We start from the raw sequence: 23,576 nt of genomic DNA on the forward strand, positions 1-23,576 counted from the left end.
TATAAAAGCTAAAATAAACATCATAGCTTTCCCTCCCTTGTAGAAGAAAAAAAAAGTAAATAAGGAATTTTTGTCTTGTAAGCCTCTTTCAGGGAATCAAAGGATCAGCACAGATTTAACTTCACCTTCTGGAACATCTACATCTGTAGTCTTATACAATGAGAATTAACGTACCTAGAGCCCTGCCAGACCCTGAAAAGGCTCCTAAGTCATGAAGCAAAGATTGCATCATGTTCAATAGCATTTCTGTTTAGTGCACTTTGTTGTGCCCTAACTTCTTAAAAACTGAAATTCACATAGACCATGGCGCATAGTTTACTACAACATCAATTAACTGTAGTAGTCCATTTTCAATACTCCTTTTTACTGGACTAGAACATAATTATAAAGGTGGCAATGGTTCTCAGAGAGAAAATAAGTTTGGATTTCATTTTATTTTCTTTTTCACTTTAAGAAGTTTCTGGCCATGTCCATGTGAAGGACTGAGCATGTCAGTTGCTTATCTCCATGCATTCTTTTGAGAGACCAGATAATTGAAGGTGACAGGGAAATGCACAGAGCTCTGATAATTGGGAAAGACTGACAGGTAGAGGGGGAAATATGTAAAGCTGAGTTGGCAAGACATTAAAAATATCTCTTCATTTTTATTTTATGACCACAGTGTTGTGACTACAATTGTCCTTTCCACATACAAACCTCAACTGGTTCAACTGAAGCAATTTTTCACCCCCTGCACCGGCCCCCTCCGACTGCCCCAACACATACACACACACAGATGGCAATATTTTGTGTTGTCTGCAGTCATCTTTGACTGTGACAGCTGCAGGTTGTGCTACTGGCACCTAGTGACAGAGGTCAAGGGCGACACTAACCATCCTACACCACCCAAGATGATCCCTCCCTGTACCACAAGAGAGAATTATCTGATCCCAGAAGTCAATAGCAGCAAAGTTAAGGAATCCCATTCTACAGACAGTTGACATTTATATTGCTAGTGGAAAACCTCAAAACTCAGCCTTGGGTGTTCGGTAAACCACACTCTAGATGTGAGACTCTGGCCGCCATGGCCTCAAAGAGATCTAGGATCATATCTAATAAATATGAGAAATGTTGAAGTAACACTTACTTTGGTTACTTTTTTTTTTTTTTTCTTAATATGTGGTTGTCTGCAGGAATACTGGCCAGAGGTAACTTATAGATGTGTAGGATCAGGAAGAAGGCTGAAAGGTTATAAAACTCACCCCCCCATTTTCCTCTGTTTCTCTAGTAAAGCATATGCTGATGACTTCTATGGTGCTATGTTAGGGGTATCAGAAAGGTCTCCATTAACGTTGTCATTGAAGCTATGGAAATGTGGGTGGAGATATTTATCTAATCTACAAAAGTCCTTAGAGATCATGTCTGTATACTATATACATATATATCCCCAGACACACTTTTAAGTAGGATGCTTCTTTAAGCAAATTATCACCAGACAAAACAGCATTGTATGCCATGTATGACATGTCAAATTTTTGTTTTGTAGCTCTTTCACTTTTACCCTGTGATGTAGCTTGGGCTTATATGATTAACCCTATTTTATGGGTAGAAAAATAACCCTGGTGAGCTTGTCTATCTTGATGGGAATAACATGTGTTATCACTGTTTTGGCTCCTGTTAACCATCTAAAAGTTCCAGCTTTCTCTTTTTTGTTTTGTCTTTTTTTTTTTTTTTTTAAGATTTGTTTATTTATTTTAGAGAGGGAATGAGAGAATCTCAAGCAGACTCTCCACTGAGCATGGAGCCTGATGTAGGGCTTGATCTCATGACCCTGAGACAATGACCTGAGCTGAAGTCAAGAGCTGGATGTTTAACTGCTAATCCACCCAGGTGCCCCTTCTTGGGTATTTATGGTCATAAGAAGTGTGGATAGACGTGTCCCCGCACCCCTGCCAGGGACTTTATACACTAAGTTATTAGAATCAGGATGTCAAGAATGTGACTTCAACAAAATTATGATGGTCTCAGGACCCTTAAGAAAATATCACCCCCTTGTTTCCCTTGTATGCATCCAGGCAGTGCAGAGAAGGAAATGAATACAAACAGGTAGAAAAATAAGGAGAGGCTCCAATCTAGATCCTGTCCCTCTCCTACTTTGGTGTTTTCATGTCTACATAAAGTAGGGCTTCCCACTCGGAACATGGCTGGGGAGGTAGATGGGTGACTCTTAAAGATCAGAGTAGTTAGGAATTACTAAACCAGTATATATTTTCCAGATTTAGATTAAAAAAAAAAAAAATGAAAGTCCATCATAGAACCAATCACTGAGTCCTTTGAAAGTATGGATCAGCTTGGTCCAAAGTTAACTAAATCTTCAAAGCATTATCTAAAGAAAAAAAGAGCATAGCTGCTTAACAGAAGTCCTGAATGCTGAAGGACCTTATGCCAAGATAGAGTTTGAAGATTAGAACACCTGTACCCCAAGGTTTACAGCAACAATGTCCACAATAGCCCAACTATGGAAAGATCCCAGATGTCCATTGACAGATGAATGGATAAAGAAGAAGTGGTATAGATATATGATGGAATACTATGCAGCCATCAAAAATGAAACCTTGCCATTTGTGGTGCCATGGATGGAACTAAAGTGTATTATGCTAAGCAGAATAAGTCAATCAGAGAAAGATAATTATCATGTGATCTCACTCGTATGTGGAATTTATGAAACAAAACAGAATCATAGGAGAAGAGAGGAAAAAAATAAAACAAGATGAAACCAGAGAGGGAGACAAGCGATCAGAGACTCTTAATCATAGCAAATAAACTGAGAGTTGCTGGAGGGGAGGTGGGTGGGGGAATGAAGTAACTGTTTGATGGGCATTAAGGAGGGCACTTGATGTAATGAGCACTGGATATGACTAATGACTCACTGACCTCTACCTTTGAAATCAATAATACATTATATGTTAGTTAATTGAAAAAAAATTGAAAATAAAAAATAATAAAATTAAGAAATGAGGATTATTCTAAAACTTGAATTTAAAACGCAGTGGATATACATGTTCTAAGTGACACACAGATGTTCCAAGGACATCTCCTAACCGTTCTTAACATTTGCCAACTATGAGAGGCGTAAAATATTAGGTTGCCTCACTTTGCCTTTATATTACATCTCATTTATTCACATTAGTCTAGATCAGGTGATGTTGTTCCCCTTGACTCAATGACTATATGAATAATGTGTTCTATTTGGCCACATGTGCCAACATCTGGATTCTGAAATACGGTCATCTTTACCGCAATTCTAGAAACTTGGAGAGAAGAAGGCAAAACAATGAAATTCATGATGGTAATATTTTTATCTATTAAGGGTTGTTGCCAAAGTTCATGAGGTTACATATATAAAGTATCACACATCTAAAAGCCCAATATATAGAGAGATTTAATAAAGAAATTGTAATAAAACAAATTAGAGATAAATTTCTTGAAACATGTATTATACAAATTTGGCTTGCAATCCACACATAGAACTACTTGGTTGCCAAGATGGTTATTACCACCCAGGAAATGTTGAAGGTGTTTGGTGTTATGCAATTAAAGAAATGAAAGATGAAGGAAAAACAGTTGAAATACTTGATGATAATCTCTGTTGTGAGTAATTTAAAGTTGAATGAAACTCCAGATATTAGACAAATTGAAAGTTATTAATCATTACTCAGTACTTTGAAATAAATAAATACCACCAAAAATCAGGATTGAAGTCCAACCATCCTTATATGAGCTGAGATATTGAGGGAAGAGATAAGTATAAATTGAAGAGAATGCTTCAAAGAATGAACCTGGAAGGTTTATTTATTCATTTCCCCCTTTTCCAGATCCATATCAATAGAGCTTAATAAGAACTAAGAGTGAAATTACTGCTAACTGTGAACTTAATAATGCCCCACTGGGAGTTCATTAATATCTCAACAGGTACACTGAAGCATTATCTTAATTGCACATGATACGTTCAAAAATTGTCTTTAAGAAGTTTTATGGAAACTGCCCTCTGGAACAAGCATTAGTACATTTTGTATTTCCTTTCCTTGCTGTGCAGATTTCCCAGGAACATGGAACCATAAACCTCATTCAGTTTTACAAAAATAACAAGTTTCCAGGTAACCAACCTGGTCATAGGCAGTCCTTCTAATATAAAGAAGAAGAAGTTCAAAATGCATCAAACCAATTTCAGATCTTTCATTTTTTTTAAATAAGTGAAATGGGTCTTTCATTTTGTAAATATTTAAGAATTTATTTTAAAGACTATCAAGTTTATGTTGGATAATGGTAACAGTTTGATTAAAAACATTAGAGTAATCCAGTCCAAATCTGGATTTGGGTTTTCAGTTATTTTGGCAGATTTGGACACTAAGGTGATGCTTAAAAGAGTGTTTATTCCAAGCCCAAGGTATCCCTTAGCTTAGAAATGTTTAACTTTGCAGTAATTATGAGATAAATTAAATTTAGTAGATTTCAATCTTGTCAACACTTGAAAAGTGAAAGTACATCACACATTCATTTGATTTTCTATTAGACAGGGCATAGAATTATTTTCTCTAGATTTGTTTAATTTATTCCCCTTTTTACCCCCTATTTTAATTTGCTTATGACAATGTTAACATTGAACAAAGACATTTAACTAGAACCAAGGACATGGGATGCCAAATACTAATTGCTTCTTGCATCTGACATCCAAGCCTAGTTGGGGAAGGCAGAAAAGCTAAGGAGACAGCAGGGCAGAATGACCCTATTTAAAATGATAAATTTAAGTATATTTTGCAGAGTTAGACTGAACTCTGGGCACTGCCCAGTGGTGCCCAGAATTATCAAATCTTAGGTCTAAGAGAAAAAATAACAGAATGAACAGTCTAAATGATTTCCGAAGTTCCCTTTACCTTTGAATCCCCAACTAATGTCAGCTTATTCTACATTCCAGTGAAGAGGAGGGAAATCCTAGGGAATAGTGTGCCAAGGGGGAAAAAAAGGGCAAAAGAAGGCATTTGCGTCCATGCCTAAACCTGTCAGTCACAGGTCCACCAAAGACTTGGATAACTCCCAACTCCTGTGGGTCTCTCGGCCCACACCAACCAAGCAGATGACGATTCTGTTCTCTTATGATTATTCTATTCATTCATTTGCTGGCTTACTCATTCACAGTGCTATCTAGTGGCGAAGATGAACAAGGTCCTTGTTCTCCATGGGGGTAAGTTTTCTCCAGAAAAAGAGAGAAGAATAAACAGATAATTACACAGGTAACTAACAGCATACTGAAAGTTGTGACACTTATTTCGGAAGGAAAACCACAGCGTTTCAAAACTCATCAGTTGACCTTCCCATGAACTCTGGCTTTCTAGGGAGAACATTGGAGGCTAGGAGAGAGCCTTGCGGGCCTCCTAGTGATTGTGAGTACCAGGAAATGGATGTGAATTAACTTGATTACTCTGTCTGTATGCCAAACAAATCAGGTACCACAGTCACTGTATTTGTTAGATACAAATGAACTTGAATTTTTTAGAAGATAAAGAGGATATAAGTTGTTTAAATGCCCATTTAATTATTCTTGAAAATTCTTGAAATTAGTTTCCCCCTGGTCTTACTTCTCTTAGATTTATAGGAATTCTTAGAATTGTAAATGTGCATACATAGTTTAAAGGTTAAAGTAAGACCAGAGTGAATTGGGATTTTGTATAGTTGTTGTTCTCTTTTCTATTTTAAGAGTAATATATGGGTTTGAGAAATGTCACATCTCATAACTTGAATAATGATGGTTTTATTGCTGTTTATATTTTGTTTGCTTTTCACTGTTTAAAAAAGGGTCAAGGAATTTGGTTTCTACATAGCTTTCAAATGACAATTTTTAGGTGTGAGAATAGCTCAAAAACTTGATTACTTGAAACTAGTTTCCATCTTGTAATTATTGTCACCTGATTCATACCTTGGGAGAAATAATTAGAGAAATTGAGATTTTCTTTAAAAAAGAGACTTGGTGGAGGTGGATGCTTTATCTACTCTTTGAAGACACTTAGAGTACCATGAGTTCTATCTAAACACTGCTTTGTTTTGTTTTGTAAAATAAGATTTTAACTGACAGTCTTAATTCTTCATTTGACTATATATTTCTTAAGATAAGAAATAAAAATAAACACTAGTTAACTTCAGATGATCAGTTTGAGAAATGTGAAAAAGGGAAGCTGTTTTCACCATTATCATTTTTGTTTTCCTGGATATTTTAGCTGATGTAATTAGAAAATAAAACTAAATGAATTTTTATAATATAACTTCCCTACCTGAAAATTCCAAGGAAATAAACTGAAAGCTATTAAAACTAATAAGAATTTTAACAGGGGTGTAAGTCACAAAGTAAATATACAAAATTAATAGATTCCTGTATACTAGCAATAAATAGAAAACAAAATGAAAATGTTATATCATTCATAATGCAATAAAAATAACAATTATCTACAAATAAAGTTAATACCAATTATCTAGAAATAAAGATAATAGTGTGCCTATATGGAGACAGTCATAAAATTTTACTAAGAGAAAAAATGAACAACAGAATGGATGAAAATAGTTATTTTCTCATGGGGAAAATAAAATATTATATATGTATCAATTCTTCCCAAATTAATTTATAAATATAATGTAATTCTTGTCAAAATCTTAATGAAACTTTATTATGAACTTGAAAAAAATTATGCTAAAATTTCAGCTAGAAAATTAAACGTGTGTGATTGCCTGTGGTCATTTTTAAAAGAACACCTATGAATAGAGGATACATTCCAACTAATAGAGCCCTAAATCCTCTATGCTTATAAGAACTAAAATAATAAAATACTGCCCCAAGACGTGGAAGATAGAAAAGTGAAATGAGAATACACTCCAAAGATCAAAGGATACTTAAGAATTTAATACATGACAGGAGATGGTCTTTCTCATCAATAAAAAAATGATTAATTATTTAATATATGTTGCTGGGGCAAGTAGTTAACCATTTAAGAGAAGTCACTATAGATTGCTGGTCTACCTTCTACAATAATCCCAAATAATTCCCATATAGGGAAATATTTAAAGATAAGCTTCAAATATTTCTGTCACATTGGTGAGGGTAGGGACTTGAACAATATTCTAGGAAAATGCTCATGGATATCTACACAAAATTAACTTTGAGGATTCATCTTCTTTTTTTTTTTCTAGTGGCAAAAACTTGGGAAATGTTTAAGCACTCAACAGTGAACATTAGGCTTAGAACAGGTTTAGCTGAGCATATTATACAACCAAAAAGAATGGGAAAGAGAAATGAAAGGCTGGGGGTAAGGGAAGGAGGAAAGAAGAGATTAAGACTCACATTTTCATACTTTATAATATGTATGTGCATACCCACATGCACAAACAAAAACCGGTAAAGAGATAAAATGTTAACAGGGATGAAGTCATTAAAGTTATTTTCCTTTTGTTTCTCTATTTTTCACAAATAATATACATTTCTAAGAAAAAGTACAAGTTCATACATTATAACATATACATACAATTACAATGGATTATAAATGTCCCCAGTCCTCTTTGGGACTCATCATTAACAAAACCATATTTATGGGGCGCCTGGGTGGCTCAGTGGGTTGAGCCGCTGCCTTCGGCTCAGGTCACGATCTCAGAGTCCTGGGATCGAGTCCCGCATCGGGCTCTCTGCTCAGCAGAGAGCCTGCTTCCCTCTCTCTCTCTCTCTGCCTGCCTCTCCATCTACTTGTGATTTCTCTCTGTCAAATAAACAAATAAAAAAAAATCTTAAAAAAAAAAAAACATATTTATGTCATAGGCAAATTTTTATGAAGAGTAGAGAATAATAAAATAAAATGAAAATTTTGTCCTATGATAAAGATTAAAAGTGCCTGGGGCACCTGGGTGGCTCAGTCAGTTAAGCATCTGCCTTTGGCTCAAGTCTTAATCCCGGGATCCTGGGACTGAGCCCAGTGTCCAGGTCCAGGTCTAGGCTCCCTGTTCAGTGGGAAGTCTGCTTATCCCTCTCCCTCTGCTCCACCTCCACCCCCCTTGTGATCTTTCTCTGTCAAATAAATAAATAAAATATTTTAAAAAAACACTTTAGTGGGGTTTTTTGGTTTGTTTTTTATTTTATCAGAGAAAGGAAGTCTCAAAGAGAAATCGAATATTTACTTTTCTATAGCCAAAGTATTATTACACTAAATTTACTTCATCAAAAGATCAATTCTGCATTACTATAGACAGGAGGGTTTCAGTAGCAGGAGAAGGTATTGCTACCGTATCAAGGAGAGTGTGAAGGTCAATTACGGGAGATGACTAAAAATAATTTGGCCAGTTGTAGGTACCAATTATAACATACAGTTCAAAATAATTACTTGGTGTGCTTAAATACTATTTTGAAAACAAGTAACTAAATATGCAACACATTACTTAAGTTAAGTAGCATCATATTTCATAGGTTACATAAATTCTTGCAGTCTCTCCCCTCTTACTGTGAGGAGGCATACCTTATGTAGCTATATTTTTATCACAGAAATGAAATCCGTTTGTTCTTTCATTCCTTATTCTAAATATGCATAATGTAGGAATAAGTACACTGTGTATAAGTCGTGTGCATGATCCTAAAGGTGCATATGAATCTTAAACCAGGAGATATGTCTTATTTATGATAAAGAGATAGACTCCAGATAGTGACCACTTTGAAAGGATGAGGGAAAAAATTGTTTCACCAGGATTTTCATCACTCAACTTGGGATACAGTTTAGAAAATGCACTTGTATTGGGAGTGCTTTACAATTCTGATTTTTTACAGCAGTTACATAAATGCAAATTCAAGTAGAGGGCTGGATCTATCTTCATTAGCACTGTCTCAAAGGTAGAAAAGGACTTTTGGCAGCAAAGGCATCTGTGCAACAGCATGAAGCTTTCACATTTCCACAAGTTGAACTTGATGGAAATGTGTTGACATGCTTGGCTTCTTTCCTTTTTATTTCTTATATGAAAATGTCTGTCTCTCTCTCCACTATTCTCCTCTCTCCCTCTCTCTTCACCCCTCCCTTTAATCCCTTCCTTTTTTCCCACCCAGAGTCTTTATTCATTTGATGTTTTCCTTACCTAAAATTCATAAGCTTGGAATGATAAATGAAACATATGGAGCTCATTTTACTAAGATATCTATATCGGCTTCAACAAGGTGTTTACATAAAATGTTTGAGTAACAGTCTAAGAATGATCACTAAAAAACATTTAGTGGCTCTGTAGTCAGTGCTGTGAACTCCAAATATCTACTTGCCTTCCTTGTTTTATTCTTCTTATTAAAATGGTTTACCAGCAATAGAGCAAAGTATCAGAAGAGAGTTCAGAAGTTCGCACCGGATAGTTTCAGATGTAAGTACTGCACTCTTTCTTACAACTTTGTGACTTGAGGCAAGGTCACATTCTACTTTGAACTCTCAATTTCCACTTATATAAAATGAGGTAGTAATCTAATATAGTAAAGAATATTTACTGATGGTTAGATAAACTCATGCATAGGAAACTTTTAGAACATAACTGGCTGTAAGAAAGAGTTGGATAAATAATAGGCATTATTTCTAAAGCAATAATGACAGAAATATATAAAAAAAATTTCTTCCCTTAGACAGTAAGGGAAATGTATGTGATAATGTGCCATGGAGTACTTGGGAAGTCAAATATGAGTAATGGGTAAACTTAGTAAGGAAAGACACACTGTTGTCTGTTTTGATTATCATCACCCCCATGTATGAATCAACCAGTCCGTCCCAGCATTATGCTAAGCATAGCATAATCATTATTCTTATCCCTCAAAACAACCTTTTATTAATGATACCTCATTGAATTTAAAACAAACAAACAAACAACAACAACAAAAAAAACAACTTCTCAAGAGCACACTGTCATGAAGAGAAACATCAGACTTTGGTTCTGGATCCTGTCAATACTAAATCCCATTTTATTTCCATTACATCTCACAACACCTACTACTACAAGGAGTTTCTCCTTATCAGCTGACTTTGTCACACTGATTTTGGGCTTTGAATCAGTGACAGTGCCCCCCGTGGACAAGGAGGAAAATGCATCAAGTATGGGCTGCCTGGTGGGTATTATCTATTGTCAGGGCTGTCTGACTTGGTAGAGTAATGATGACCTAGGAACGTTCTTAGGAAAATGAGCTTTACAGAGGTGGTAACCAGCTTTAAACAACAGTAAATGGGTTTACTTTAGTCAAACTGCACTGGAAGGAGAGGAATAGATAAACACTGAGTAGAATTTTTCAGGGCTCAAAGAATTGACTCCAGTGTAACTTTGGCATTTTTGGAGCAGAGTGACCTTTGGGCTTTGCTTGAGTAAAGATCAAAACTGGTCTGTAGATACTTCAGAAATCCATATGATAAAGCAAGAGTAAGTTCTGGGGGGAGTATATGCAAGCAGAATTTTGTGAAGTTGCTCATTCTTACAGGCAGATTAATGGTACCAATCATAGTCTATTGCATGCTGAGGTTAGAAGACCAAGGGGACAATGTATTGTAGTCATAAGTGGTTTAGAGTTCCTAAGTTAGGACCTAGGCAGGGTCCTAACTGATGGCTAATTCGGGGTTTCCTCTTGGGTATTTGGAATCCCAAGCAAACATTTTTTGTAGGGCCTCTTTATGTATACATAATTTGAGCTAAATTCAGGATGTCAGGCCTTCTTAGATAGCCTAATCTCATGCGATCTTAGGAAACAAGTGCTATATCAGGTGATGGGAGAAATCTGCATGTTAGGCTACCCTTCTGGAATGAGGGGGCTGCTATTGGGGCCAAGGATGATCCTCACAGGTATAAGTTCTAGAGCTTTTAGGAGACCTGGTTAATACCAAGCAGGGTAAGGGACTGGAGGACTGTCTAAATGGAAAAATGGGAATCAGGCACCCCTATGGGCTTGACACAAGCAGAACTGCCAGCCCTCTATCATCACCCAAAGAGGAGCTTAAGAAATTTTGAGGAAGGCCCTCCAGAGTACAGGGACTACTGAAGAGAAGGCTTTGTGGCAAGGAACCCCCTGGCCTGGTTCTCAGGGTGTTACTTAGCTACTTCATAATATTCTTATGAATAATACATGAAATAATGCATGCAGCTCGCTTAGGTGTTTCTTCACAGATGGTTGGTACTCAATGTTAGATGTCTAATGACTTCCACCAATATTCATGAGCTGGGTCAACTAAACCAATCTCTATACAAATTCCAGTTAGGCAGATGTGTTTTTGTGGTGGTGGGGGTGGTGGTGTCTAATAGTTTTTAAGAAGTAAAGCATGGGGGCACCTTGGTGGTTCAGTCGGTTAAATGCCTACCTTTGGCTCAGGTCATGATCGCAGAGGTCCAGGGATCAAACCCTATGACTGGTTCCCCATTGAGCAGAGAGCCTGCTTTTCCTTCTCCCTCTGCCCCTCCATCCTACTCCTGCTTGCATTCTCTCTCTCAAATAAATATATAAGTTAAAAAAAATTAAAGCATGATTCTAAGTGTTGGTCAGAATGTTTGCAAACTCTTTTCTCCTAAGCACCAAGACTCATATGATTCCCATGCCATCCTCTTTCTCTCTGAGGAGGAACCAAAAGGCCAAGGCACAAAAGTATACCCTTTTGTGCTGTCTGAAAGTAGTTGGTTGCATTTAGATGGTTCACAGTTGCAGGGTGTTGTTTGCTAAAACACACATCCTCTTTGGAGCTCAAGCCCTGTATTTTGAGCAAATTATCCTAAGTATAAATGAGTCTCTCACATCCTGGTTGTGTGCTTTCTCATGTGGTGCTTTCCTTTCTTTCCAGATTCCCCAGATCAGTTACGCATCAACAGCACCTGAGTTAAGTGATGACCGACGCTACGACTTCTTCTCTCGTGTGGTCCCACCCGACTCCTTCCAAGCTCAGGCTATGGTGGACATTGTGAAGGCCCTAGGCTGGAATTATGTGTCTACCCTTGCATCTGAAGGGAGTTATGGAGAGAAAGGTGTGGAATCCTTCACACAGATTTCCAAAGAGGCAGGTAGGAAGAGATTGCATTGGTCAAATGACCGTCTTCACATGTCTATGGCTTTTAATGTCCTTTCCAGTCTTTGTCATATCAAACCAACCCTGTAGATAATCACCATACCCCTACTCTCACATTCCTACTGCCTATTAAGTAAATTGGTAAAGACTTTATGTATAACACTTTGCCATTTTTGAAGAGAATATTTTCAAAAGTGTGAAACTGGAGTCCTTTAAGTTTCGGTAGCAGAAAGGAAGACAAGAGAATATGCACTTAATCTGGTACCTTACTTCTGTGTAATGAGTAATGGTGTGGATTGCAGGCTGCATACAGAAACCTGAGGCGGTGCTGCTGAGTGTGCGTGTCCTTCCTCTCTGCCCCTCTCTAAAATGCACAAATTGTTTAAAATTATGAGACACTAATCATGGGGGGCTCTTTGCTTTGAAGAAAAATGACAGTGACAACTCTGAATGATTTATCCACAACAAAGTTAAGCAAATTATCTGGATGGTAGACTGTATTTAGCCAAATAATCTTTGGAACTTTATTTTGACAAAAACAGTTCGATTAAATAGTACTTGTAGTAGATTCTTTCATGTTTCATTAGCTCAAAATGGAAGTAATGAGTTCAAGTGTTTGGCCAGCTGGTTGCCATTGGGGAGATTTTGAAAAATGAGATAGAATCTTCACATTTCAGAATTCTGGCAATAAATATTGAGGCTTCCCCATACGGAAATATTGGATACAATAAATGTGTAGCTGACCGTTAAGGCAAACACACACACACACACAGGAAAGGTCCTTTTCATGAGGAAAGATGTCATAAATCCTGAAGACATGGTTTTGAATACTTGACTGTCAGACTACAGTTTCACCAAGACATGTTATGTGTTAGTGAATAGATGGTATATCTGCATGTGGCGACTGAAAAAGGGAGCCAGGGCTTGTATAAATCCCATGATTTTAACTCAGTCCCTTAGTGTTTGCTCTAATTTGAATAATTCACTTGAGAACTGGGTCCTTTTTATACTTTTCCATCTGACTGAAGTGTTCTTACTCTTCATACCTTTGACTAGAAAACTCTTGACTGTTGACAGGTCTCATCCTAAATGCCATATCTAGGTTTATATATAAGCATACTCCAAACTTCCTTGGGTCTACCCACTTGGTTGTATTTTTAGTGTCTTTTCCCACAGCACTTGTCACATACTAGTATAATTTGTTGTTGTCAGTGTTTTCTGTCTTGCCCCATAGACTCTAAGAGGGGATCCTGTCTGTCTCATTCAGTACTACAGTCTCAGCCACAGTGTTTCCAAGGGAAACATACTCAGTATAGTTCAGCCAGAAATTCTCTGATTAGGAAAGAAAACTTAAATCTGGGTTTGTGTCATGCATGCTTTGACTTATAGGCATCATTAATAGTTCACTTTGTGAATCTCTAAAGCCATACCTTATCAGCTTTGATAACTGCATCTTTTATTTCTTTCTTTGTTTTTTTTGACTCTTATTTTGATCCAAATGCTAGAAGCCAATTTAGAGAAATAACTAAAATATGAGCATAAAAGCCAATATAAAAGATAAATAGAAAATATGGGTAAAATAATAAGGTAAGACTCAGAGACACAGTTCAGATATCATCTTATTCTACATAATTGCTGCAAGTTGGTCTCAGATTTAATGCTGATCTTTGTATCGGATAAAGCAAAGAACAGTACCTATTTTGTTACAAAATGTGGTATCCATGAGGTCAAAATCATGTTGATTGTTCAGTAAAGGACAGGAACAAGGCAAATGTTTGCTTTGGATCCTTTATATAAGACTATATTTTATAGATAGATCAGTGGTGAGTTTCATATGGTTGTTTATTCCTAGTGTCACTTGGTGATAACTTAAGATACAATATCAGAGTCTGCTTTATAATGACACTGCAGAAAGGAAAAGCTGTTGCAATACAGTGTGAACTCCAAGCTCATAATTTTTGTTAAACATACAGTGAAATGACCCTGTGCAGAAATAAAAATTGTATCATCGGCAGGCATTTCGGATGAGATTCTTCAGTTTAAGAGCCTTTGAATTTGGGGATGAGAGTAACTACTAAAAAGCCAGTTGCAGAATTGCAAGAAAATATTGAGGGTTATTTTCCTATAAGTATTATGATATTCACTGTGTATTTATAATAAATTTCATTGAAACCAGAGCATACGTGCAATTAATATAAGTGAATGCACTCACGAGCTTAGCAAACACCCTGTTCCTCTCCTAATGAAAAGAAAGGAGAGGATATTGCAACTTAAATGGCATGTAGGACCTTTACTCTCCAATGTGTACATTACTTAGAGAAAACTTGAGGTGGGAAACACGATTGTACTGCTTCTTCAGCTGTTGTCACTTCTGTGGCCTCGTAATATAAGCATCTTCCTACCCCAAGCATGACTTCAGTAGACAGATATATAATCATATGCCATAGTCTCTAAAATAATCCAGTTGCTTCCTCTGATATTTAGCCAAAGAAACAGTGATGTATTCTAATTCAGAAACAAAAAAAAAGAAAAGAAAAAAAATTGCTTTATTGGAATTTCTTAGAAGTATATATGCTTAAGGAATTTTTAAGGATAATTTTAAATGTCTACTTTTTTTCCTCTTGTCTGAGGAATGTAGAACCTTGTCCCCAAAGAAATATTCAGGTCCACATGCATGTGTAGGAGGGGTGGTGGGGCATAGAGAAAAGTAAGCACTCTGATGTCAGAAGGATGGGAAATTGAGAAACAGGCACTATTACTTCCATGCTATAAAACTTTTGATACATGATTTAACTTTGAAGGTCTCAGCTTCCTCATGTAGAGAATGAAATTAATACCTGCTTCATCAGGTTAGTAACGTTAAGTACGATCATACATAGGGAATCACTTCACACCTAACAATACCAGATTCTTATTAGTGCCTCACACAGTTGCAGGGTTCTTGTCTCACAGAGTCGAAGAATGAATCTGTCAGACAACTGGGTGAAGTGAAGTGAAAGTTGATTAAGGGAAGGTGAGAACAGAAATGAAAGAAAAGGAGTTCTTTAGAGTGAGGGGGCCCGAATGGGTTGCCATTGAGGGATTTTATGGTTAGTGTTTTATAGAAAACTGACCAGGGCACTTGGCAAATACCTTGTCTATAACATTGAAGACAAACAGGTGGCTTTGTAAATATGAAAATATCTTGCCAATATTTAGAACAGACAAGGTGGATTTGTTGTTTCCTTCTCTCTGGTTAATAACTTGTCTATAACATTTCTCCATATCTGGGATTTCTGTGAGCCTGGTCAGGTAGTCCCCAACCTGTATCTCCATAACCTCACCTGTCCCTTACTCATTAGTAGAGTTACTTTTTGAGTTTTAAAAATTTGAAAATAATATAAGTGATGGATGACATCTGCCTTCAGCCAGAACTACAAGGTTTTATGTATTACAAAAACAGACCCATAGATCAATGGAACAGAATAGAGAGCCCAGAAATAGACTCTCAACTCTATGGTCAACTAATCTTCGACAAAGCAGGAAAGAATGTCCAATGGAAAAAAGACAGCCTCTTCAATAAATGGTGCTGGGAAAATTGGACAGCCACATGCAGAAAAATGAAATTGGACCATTTCCTTACACCACACACAAAAATAGACTCAAAATGGATGAAGGACCTCAATGTGCGAAAGGAATCCATCAAAATCCTTGAGGAGAACACAGGCAGCAACCTCTTTGACCTCAGCCGCAGCAACATCTTCCTAGGAACAACGCCAAAGGCAAGGGAAGCAAGGGCAAAAATGAACTATTGGGATTTCATCAAGATCAAAAGCTTTTGCACAGCAAAGGAAAAAGTTCACAAAATCAAAAGACACCTGACAGAATGGGAGAAGATATTTGCAAACGACATATCAGATAAAGGACTAGTGTCCAAAATCTATAAAGAACTTAGCAAACTCAACACCCAAAGAACAAATAATCCAATAAAGAAATGGGCAGAGGACATGAGCAGACATTTCTGCAAAGAAGACATCCAGATGGCCAACAGACACATGAAAAAGTGCTCCATATCACTCAGCATCAGGGAAATACAAATCAAAACCACAATGAGATATCACCTCACACCAGTCAGAATGGCTAAAATCAACAAGTCAGGAAATGACAGATGCTGGAGAGGATGCGGAGAAAGGGGAACCCTCCTACACTGTTGGTGGGAATGCAAGCTGGTGCAACCTCTCTGGAAAACAGCATGGAGGTTCCTCAAAATGTTGAAAATAGAACTGCCCTATGACCCAGCAATTGCACTATTGGGCATTTACCCTAAAGATACAAACGTAGTGATCCAAAGGGGCACGTGTACTCGAATGTTTATAGCACCAATGTCCACAATAGCCAAACTATGGAAAGAACCTCGATGTCCATCAACAGATGAATGGATCAAGAAGATGTGGTATATATACACAATGGAATACTATGCAGCCATCAAAAGAAATGAAATCTTGCCATTTGCGACAACATGGATGGAACTAGAGCGTATCATGCTTAGCGAAATAAGTCAAGCAGAGAAAGACAAGTATCATATGATCTCCCTGATATGAGGAAGTGGTGATGCAACATGGGGGCTTAAGTGGGTAGGAGAAGAATCAATGAAACAAGATGGGATTGGGAGGGAGACAAACCATAAGTGACTCTTAATCTCACAAAACAAACTGAGGGTTGCTGGGGGGAGGGGGTTTGGGAGAAGGGGGTGGTATTATGGACATTGGGGAGGGTATGTGTTTTGGTGAGTGCTGTGAAGTGTGTAAATCTGGTGATTCACAGACCTGTACCCCTGGGGATAAAAATATATGTTTATAAAAAATAAAAAATTATATTAAAAAAAACAAAAAAAACAAAATACATATAATTATATAATATAATATAACCTATAAGTGTATATAATAGCTGAGTTACTATTTTTGCTAACATGCTTTCATTAGATAAGACGCATAAGATGAAAAGGAGGTTAAGTATTCATAATGTCCTATATATGTATTGTATGTGTATGGAGAGAAAGAGAGGGAGAGAATGTGAGTGAGAAAAAGCATAAGCTCATTGATGTGTCTGTGTATGCTAGCAGGCTTGAAGGGGTTACTTCCATTCTTCCTGAACAGTTTGACTTTGAAGATTAGGATTCTTCTCTTTTATAAATGTCTTTAAGAGTTTCACCTGGGATGCCTGGGTAGCTCAGTCAGTTAAACCTTGAACTTCGGCTCAGGTCATAATCTCAGGATCTTGGGATCAAGCCCCACGTGGGATCAGGCCTTGCGTGGGTGCTGTGCCTCAGCAGGCAGTCTGCTTGAGATGCTCTCTCTGCCTCTCCCTCTGCCCTTCCATGCATGCTGTCTCTCTCTCAAATAAATAAACAAATCTTAAAAAAAAAAAAAAAAAAAGAGTTTTACCCTTTCAGGATACTTTAGTTCCAAACCTTACTTTCAACTTAAGTCCTAAAGCAGTTCTACTTATGGAACTAGAGTGTGAGGTGTATCCATCAGGCACATAGTCAAGAACATGTGTGAACAATCCTTTATCATACTTTGATAGAACAAGTCAAGACAATGATCTCTGAGGAAAAGAGCCATCCTCCATCAGGAGGCCATAGAATTCATTTGGAACATGGAAGCCTAAGTACACTTTCTCTAAACTATCAAAGAATACCTCAGTAATTCTCTCATGTAGTCATTGGATATTTAAATATGCATGGGTGCTGTTCCTTGTTGAACTTTCAGAGAGGACTGTAACATGATTTTCTCAGATGAAGAGATTTTTGTAAAACAGTGATATTTGCATAAATTGCCCTGTTTATTTGAATGAATACACATGCAATAGCAACAAAAACAATTTGTTGTTCCATATCCTAAGAATGAGAGATTATTCACTCCCAATGCACTTTAATATTCAGGTCAACATAATAACCCAAATAGCCTAAATTAAACATACAGACTCCTCTTTCTAAAGCAAAGGTAAAAGTAAGTGCTTATGATAGAATTTACAGCATTAATATATCCTAGACTTTTGAATCAAATTTGGTTCAAAGATTATGAGAACAAGTACATCACTATGACTTTCAAGTTTGCCGGACAATTTTTAGGAGAATCCCATGACCACTGCTTCACAATATGACACAAATAGTAATGATTTGCTACTGCCCGTGGTATTATGACAGATGTCAACTTTTCAAAATTTGAAATAACAGATGAACTATCCTTTTGGTCTTTCATGCCAGTTACTAGTACAGATATCTCAATTGGTCTTTTTTTTTTTTAAGATTTTATTTATTAATTGGACAGACAGAGATCACAAGTAGGCAGAGAGGCAGGCAGAGAGAGAGGAGGAAGCAGGCTCCCTGCTGAGCAGAAGCCCGATGCGGGGCTCAATCCCAGGACCCTGAGACCATGACCTGAGCCAAAAGTAGAGGCTTTAACCCACTGAGCCACCCAGGTGCCCCTCTCAATTGGTCTTATAAAGTAATTAGCCATTATTAGTCAGATAAACCATAGACGTACTTTTATTTAGTACTCTATCTTAATCTAGAATATTCTTTCCTAGAATACTTAAGTGAGACTAATTGACTATTAATAACTATTTTACAACCCTCAGTTGTTTTTGTTTTTGTTTTTTGAGATTTTTTTTTCATAAATCTCAGGAGCTAGTTGAATTTTCTAATTATGGGATTTTATTTTCCTTATAGGTTTTTGGGCTTCTCTCTCTTTCAGAGATACAGTGTTCTCTTTTACTGTGTGGAAATTGTCAGTCTTCCCTACCCTACCATAACCTCTATAAGGTCAAGGACTTAGCCTTGTGACTCTATAATCTACCATCGTATTTGACATATAAAAGGCATTCAATATATATTTAAGGGAAGGAGAAGAGGAAGGAGGAATTGCATGTCTTCCTTTGCCTTTTAGAAAAACAAAGCCTGTAGATGAAGCACTTATGATATATAATTTTATGATATATAATTTTGTGGCTTGTGGGTCATAAAAAATTATATCCTATACCTGTTTACTGTGATTTATTACAGCTGCTCTCTCTCTGACTCGACTACCTTCTTCTGTCTTATGATCCCATCACAAAACTTGAAGCAGTGTGATGCAACATGTTTTTAATTCCCAGTTCTCCATCTAGGATGGATTTCAGGGCTTTCTTTTCCTTTTGTTTTTTTTTGTTTTGTTTTGTTTTGTTTTTGTCACTGCCTGTGTCATGGTGAATACAGAAAACTCAGAGGCATTTTAAAGCCTAACTGCATTGTTTCCTGAATGAAGTGTTCAGTGGTCCTAGTTTAAATACAAGTATTAAACATTTAAAGGCTCATTTTCAAAACATACAATCACAAGAACTCCTGTGACATCATTTATCTTCAGTTGTGCTTAAAACTAAACTGTAAATTCCCCAAGAAAAGGCTTTATATTTTCATTTTATTTTTTGGATTCTCAGGGGTTAGCACAGCATTTTAGATTTTAACCCTGACTCCATTTCTTAGCACATCTTGAGGGTGACCCCTTAACCACCCCATCACCGTTGTTAACTTCTGGGCCCCATTTGATTCGCCTTCACACATAGCTGCAGCTATCCATGCCTCCGGATTAGCCCCTCTGATACAGTATTCATTCAGTCATGATGATAATCTTTCTGAAATAGAAATTTCTCTGTCTCTGTCTCCCTTTCCCCAGAATATTAAGTAAAAGAGACCCGGCATGGCGTACGGGTCCTTCCTGACCCAGTGTGCGTCAGTCAGCAGTCTCATGCACGTACTGCCCCTGTCCTCTTTCATTCTCACCTCCAACCCCCATACATACTCTCTTTACCCTGCCACAGTAACCTTCTGTAGGTATCAGGATACTCTGTTCCTTTGTAAATGCTAGACCTCTGCCTAGACTGCCAGCTAACTCTCAATTTATTTTCTCAAAATGGAACACCTTGGGAAAAGCCATCCCTGACTGAATCTTCCTTTGCAATTCTATTTCGGACTGCAGTGTATACATTTGTCTATTTTAACAGTGCTCCATTTTAAGTCTACTTCTCTGAACAAATTCATGGAGAATAACTAATTGCATAAGTCTTAAGGAGGAAACAAGCTTCATCTCCCTGTAGAGCTAAAATTGCTAGGTGTTCATGTTCCCAGCCTCCCTTAAAGCCAAGGCATAGCCCTGCAACCCAGTCTTGCCTAATCAGACATTCACACCCTAGGTGAATTAGGAGCTGGGGGTGCATAGAAGCAGAAGCAATGGAAACCCATATCATTGACAGTGGCAGCAGTGATATCCATGTTCTCAGGCTGGAGATGGCATCCAGCATGAATTGGCAGCAGAAGGACAGTCTCCAACTGCCAAGAGTGGCAGGAACAGTGCCCTAGCTAACTTGGTTCTGTGACACCGTTTTTGGCCTTGGTATTGATAGCTTAGTCATTCTTTGTTTTGGCTCATTTTCTGACTTTGGTTCCCTGGCCTCCCTAGGGATTCTATGGGGTGTCCAGCATAATTTAAATAATAATTTAAGATTGCACCTGGGTGGCTCAGCCAGTTTGAGTATGTGACTTTTTTTTAGATATATTTATTTATTTGACAGACAGAGATCACAAGTAGGCAGAGAGGCAGAGAGAGAGAGAGAGAGAGGAGGAAGTAGGCTCCCCACTGAGCAGAGAGCCCAGTGCGGGTCTCGATCCCAGGACCCTGGGATCATGACCCGAGCCAAAGGCAGAGGTTTTAACCCACTGAGCCACCCAGGCACCCCAGAGTATGTGGCTTTTGATTTCAGCTCAGGTCATGATTTCATGGCCGTGAGATCAAGACCCATATCAGGCTCCCTGGGGGGTGTGAAGCCTGCTCAAGATTCTCTCCTTCCTCCTGCCACTCCCTTCCTGTTCCTGTGTGGGTGCGTGTGCATGTGCACTCTCTCTCAAAAACAAACAAACAAACAAAAAAGCAAAAAACAAAAAACAAAAAAACAACACTTTAAAATAATAATTTAAATTTTTAATTTATTTTCTACTTAATCTAGACAGGCTTTACTTCAGTTGTTTGGCTTTTACCTTCATTAATATAATTGAGAGTGTCTCTTCTATAAGTTCCATAATACCTTTTGCATAACTCTGTCATAGAATTGATTGCATGTTATTGTAATCTGTCTAATTATCCTCTCCCATTATAATGTAAATTTATTGAGGATAGGCTTATGTTTTATTTGTCTTTCAATACTCTATACCCAGGATAATGTCCAATATAGAATAAGCTCAATAAATGCACATTTAATTTAAAAATGGTCTTTTAATAATGGAAGAGGTAATGATTTAATGGCTATAGTTGGCACAGTGAAACTGTTGGAAGTTTCTGCAATTAAGCTTTCTAAACTTATCATTAATCTGTTGTAATAAACTGATTTTTTAGAAGGAAAAAGAGGCATAAAATATCTGCTAGTCTGCCTTCCTTCATACAGTGTATGTCTGAGTACTTTGTGTCAGATACTGTTCTAGCATAATAGTCATAAATAATAATTATAGTAGTAACAACCACAAGGCAATAGTAATAATAATCTTTGCTTTCTAAGAGTAGAAATACCTAAGTAGAGCCATGAAAACAGCCTCGTTGAGGCATGCTGTAAGGGGAACTCTAGAAGAAAATAGATGCATAGCTAAGCCTCAAAGGAATTGGCAGAGAAGGTTGACCTAAATGGGGTAATGAATGCCATTTTAGGAAGAGAGAGTCATATTAAAAAAAAAAAAAAACATATATATATATATGTAATGGTATTTTAATTTTTAAAGGATAGAAGAAATAGCATTGCTTTGAAAAAAAGAATGCATTTTGAATTACTATGATATAAAATGTTCTTCCACACAACATGGAAATTATTGCAGAAAATGCTCTGGCTTTGGGCCAAAAACTTCTCATTTCAGCCCTAAGTCCTACAGTAACTGACTGGGAATTAACATACTGCTCCTTTGCTTTGTAAAGTCATCCCATGTTTATTGAGAAAACTGGCCTTTCTTGATTCTGACGATTCTCAAATGCCTATCATCCAGATGGTAAAGGGTAGGTTTCTCCCAGGCAAAAATGGACTGTCACTGTGGATGTGCGACTGGAAATAGATGATGACAGAATGTTTTTTGCTGCATGAAGGAATAGACACTAGAAAAGACATCTCAGCAATTCCTTCTCACCCTTTCTACCTACCTTCAGTGCACCTGAGCATCACATAGGCATATGAAAGGATCTGAAGATAAAGGGAACTCCTGATTTTCTCACCTACTTGGTATGATTACCATATGTAGCCCATGCTTTGTAGAGGAAGGACATAGGATTCTGGTACTGAGGTTAAAGATGTATTGAAAAAGGAACATAGCTCAACTTAAAATATGGAAGAGACTCAAAAGTAGAGAATTCTAATGAACAATAGAATTTCATGGTCAGTTGGGTAGGGGAGAAGAACATTGTTGTTCTGAGGTAAGTATGTACCCCAGAATTTATATTGGAAAGTAACCACGCTTTTACATAATAATATATCCACTAAACCTTAGAGGCAGAGTGTTAGATTTATTCTCCCTACTTAGTGATGCTGCATTCTGCCTTCAAGTGAGGCTTTCTTTTCTTGGTCTTTACAAAAGTATTTATTGGAAGAGACTCAACTTGAATCTCACAGGTTTTGATGCATGGTAGCAAGAGAGAGAAATTGCAGTAAAAAAAAAAAAAATAGAATAACTGCCTGTAGACTAGAAGGAAACATATAGAGTTTAAGTGCTTAGTGGGCAAGCTTATGTTTTAGTTGTGGGAAAGTAGGAGACTTGATTTTGAGTCCCACTAAGGCCATGCACGGTGGAGAAGAGACGTTTCCCAAAGTAATTTCAGTGCTCTAACCAAAAGTTGGGGGTGGTCATACTCCAAAATATATTATTTTTTGGTTGCCTTTGCCAGAGGCCAGCTCAGTGCTTCATTCCACTGGGATAGGCAAGTAAAAAGGGGAGGGAGTTTTGAACAGAATCCACACAGAAAAGTGAAATATTCATCAAAATAGTGGCAAGGAGATGGGCACTGGAATTAGTCAAATGGATAGTTCTAGAAAATAGATAGCCTAGTTCAAGAAAACTTAAATTAATAATTGGTTGCTTGTGAAATATCTATTTACTGGACTCCAGCTCCTTCCTAAATAATTTTATATTTTGAACTGATGTGGGTAAATGGAGCCTCTTTGAGGCTTGAGGCTCTAGCTGAGGGATCTGTTTTCCTTTTACTTCGCAAATGGATCCCTGCTGTTAAATCTTTCAAGAGATTATAGGAAATTCTACAAAGCCTTCCATCAGTTGCATTAGCACTCTCAGGCAAACTGAAGGGTCAGCAGCCATCCTAAATACATACTACCTTAAGACTTTGAAATACTTGGACCTTGGGTAGCTTCAAATTTGCCTATTCCCGATGTTTCAAATTTGTTACTCTTTTGGCTGGGTATCTTAAATAATAGGCACTTTAAACACACTGCCAATAGTGATTAGCTGGT

General features: G+C 37.3%; 1 protein-coding gene across 2 annotated transcripts in view; it reads left to right on the forward strand.

The window, feature by feature from the left end:
• The window catches only part of GRM7 (glutamate metabotropic receptor 7), a 913,283-nt gene that overhangs the window by 266,669 nt on the left and 623,038 nt on the right, over nt 1-23,576 (forward strand). For both annotated transcript variants that reach the window (XM_059390206.1, XM_059390207.1), the window contains exon 2: nt 11,844-12,060. In XM_059390206.1, coding sequence (XP_059246189.1) covers nt 11,844-12,060 — 217 coding nt within the window. The remainder of the gene's footprint in view (nt 1-11,843; nt 12,061-23,576) is intronic.

Source organism: Mustela nigripes, chromosome 2, assembly GCF_022355385.1.
Source record: "Mustela nigripes isolate SB6536 chromosome 2, MUSNIG.SB6536, whole genome shotgun sequence".
Taxonomy (NCBI): Eukaryota; Metazoa; Chordata; class Mammalia; order Carnivora; family Mustelidae; genus Mustela; species Mustela nigripes.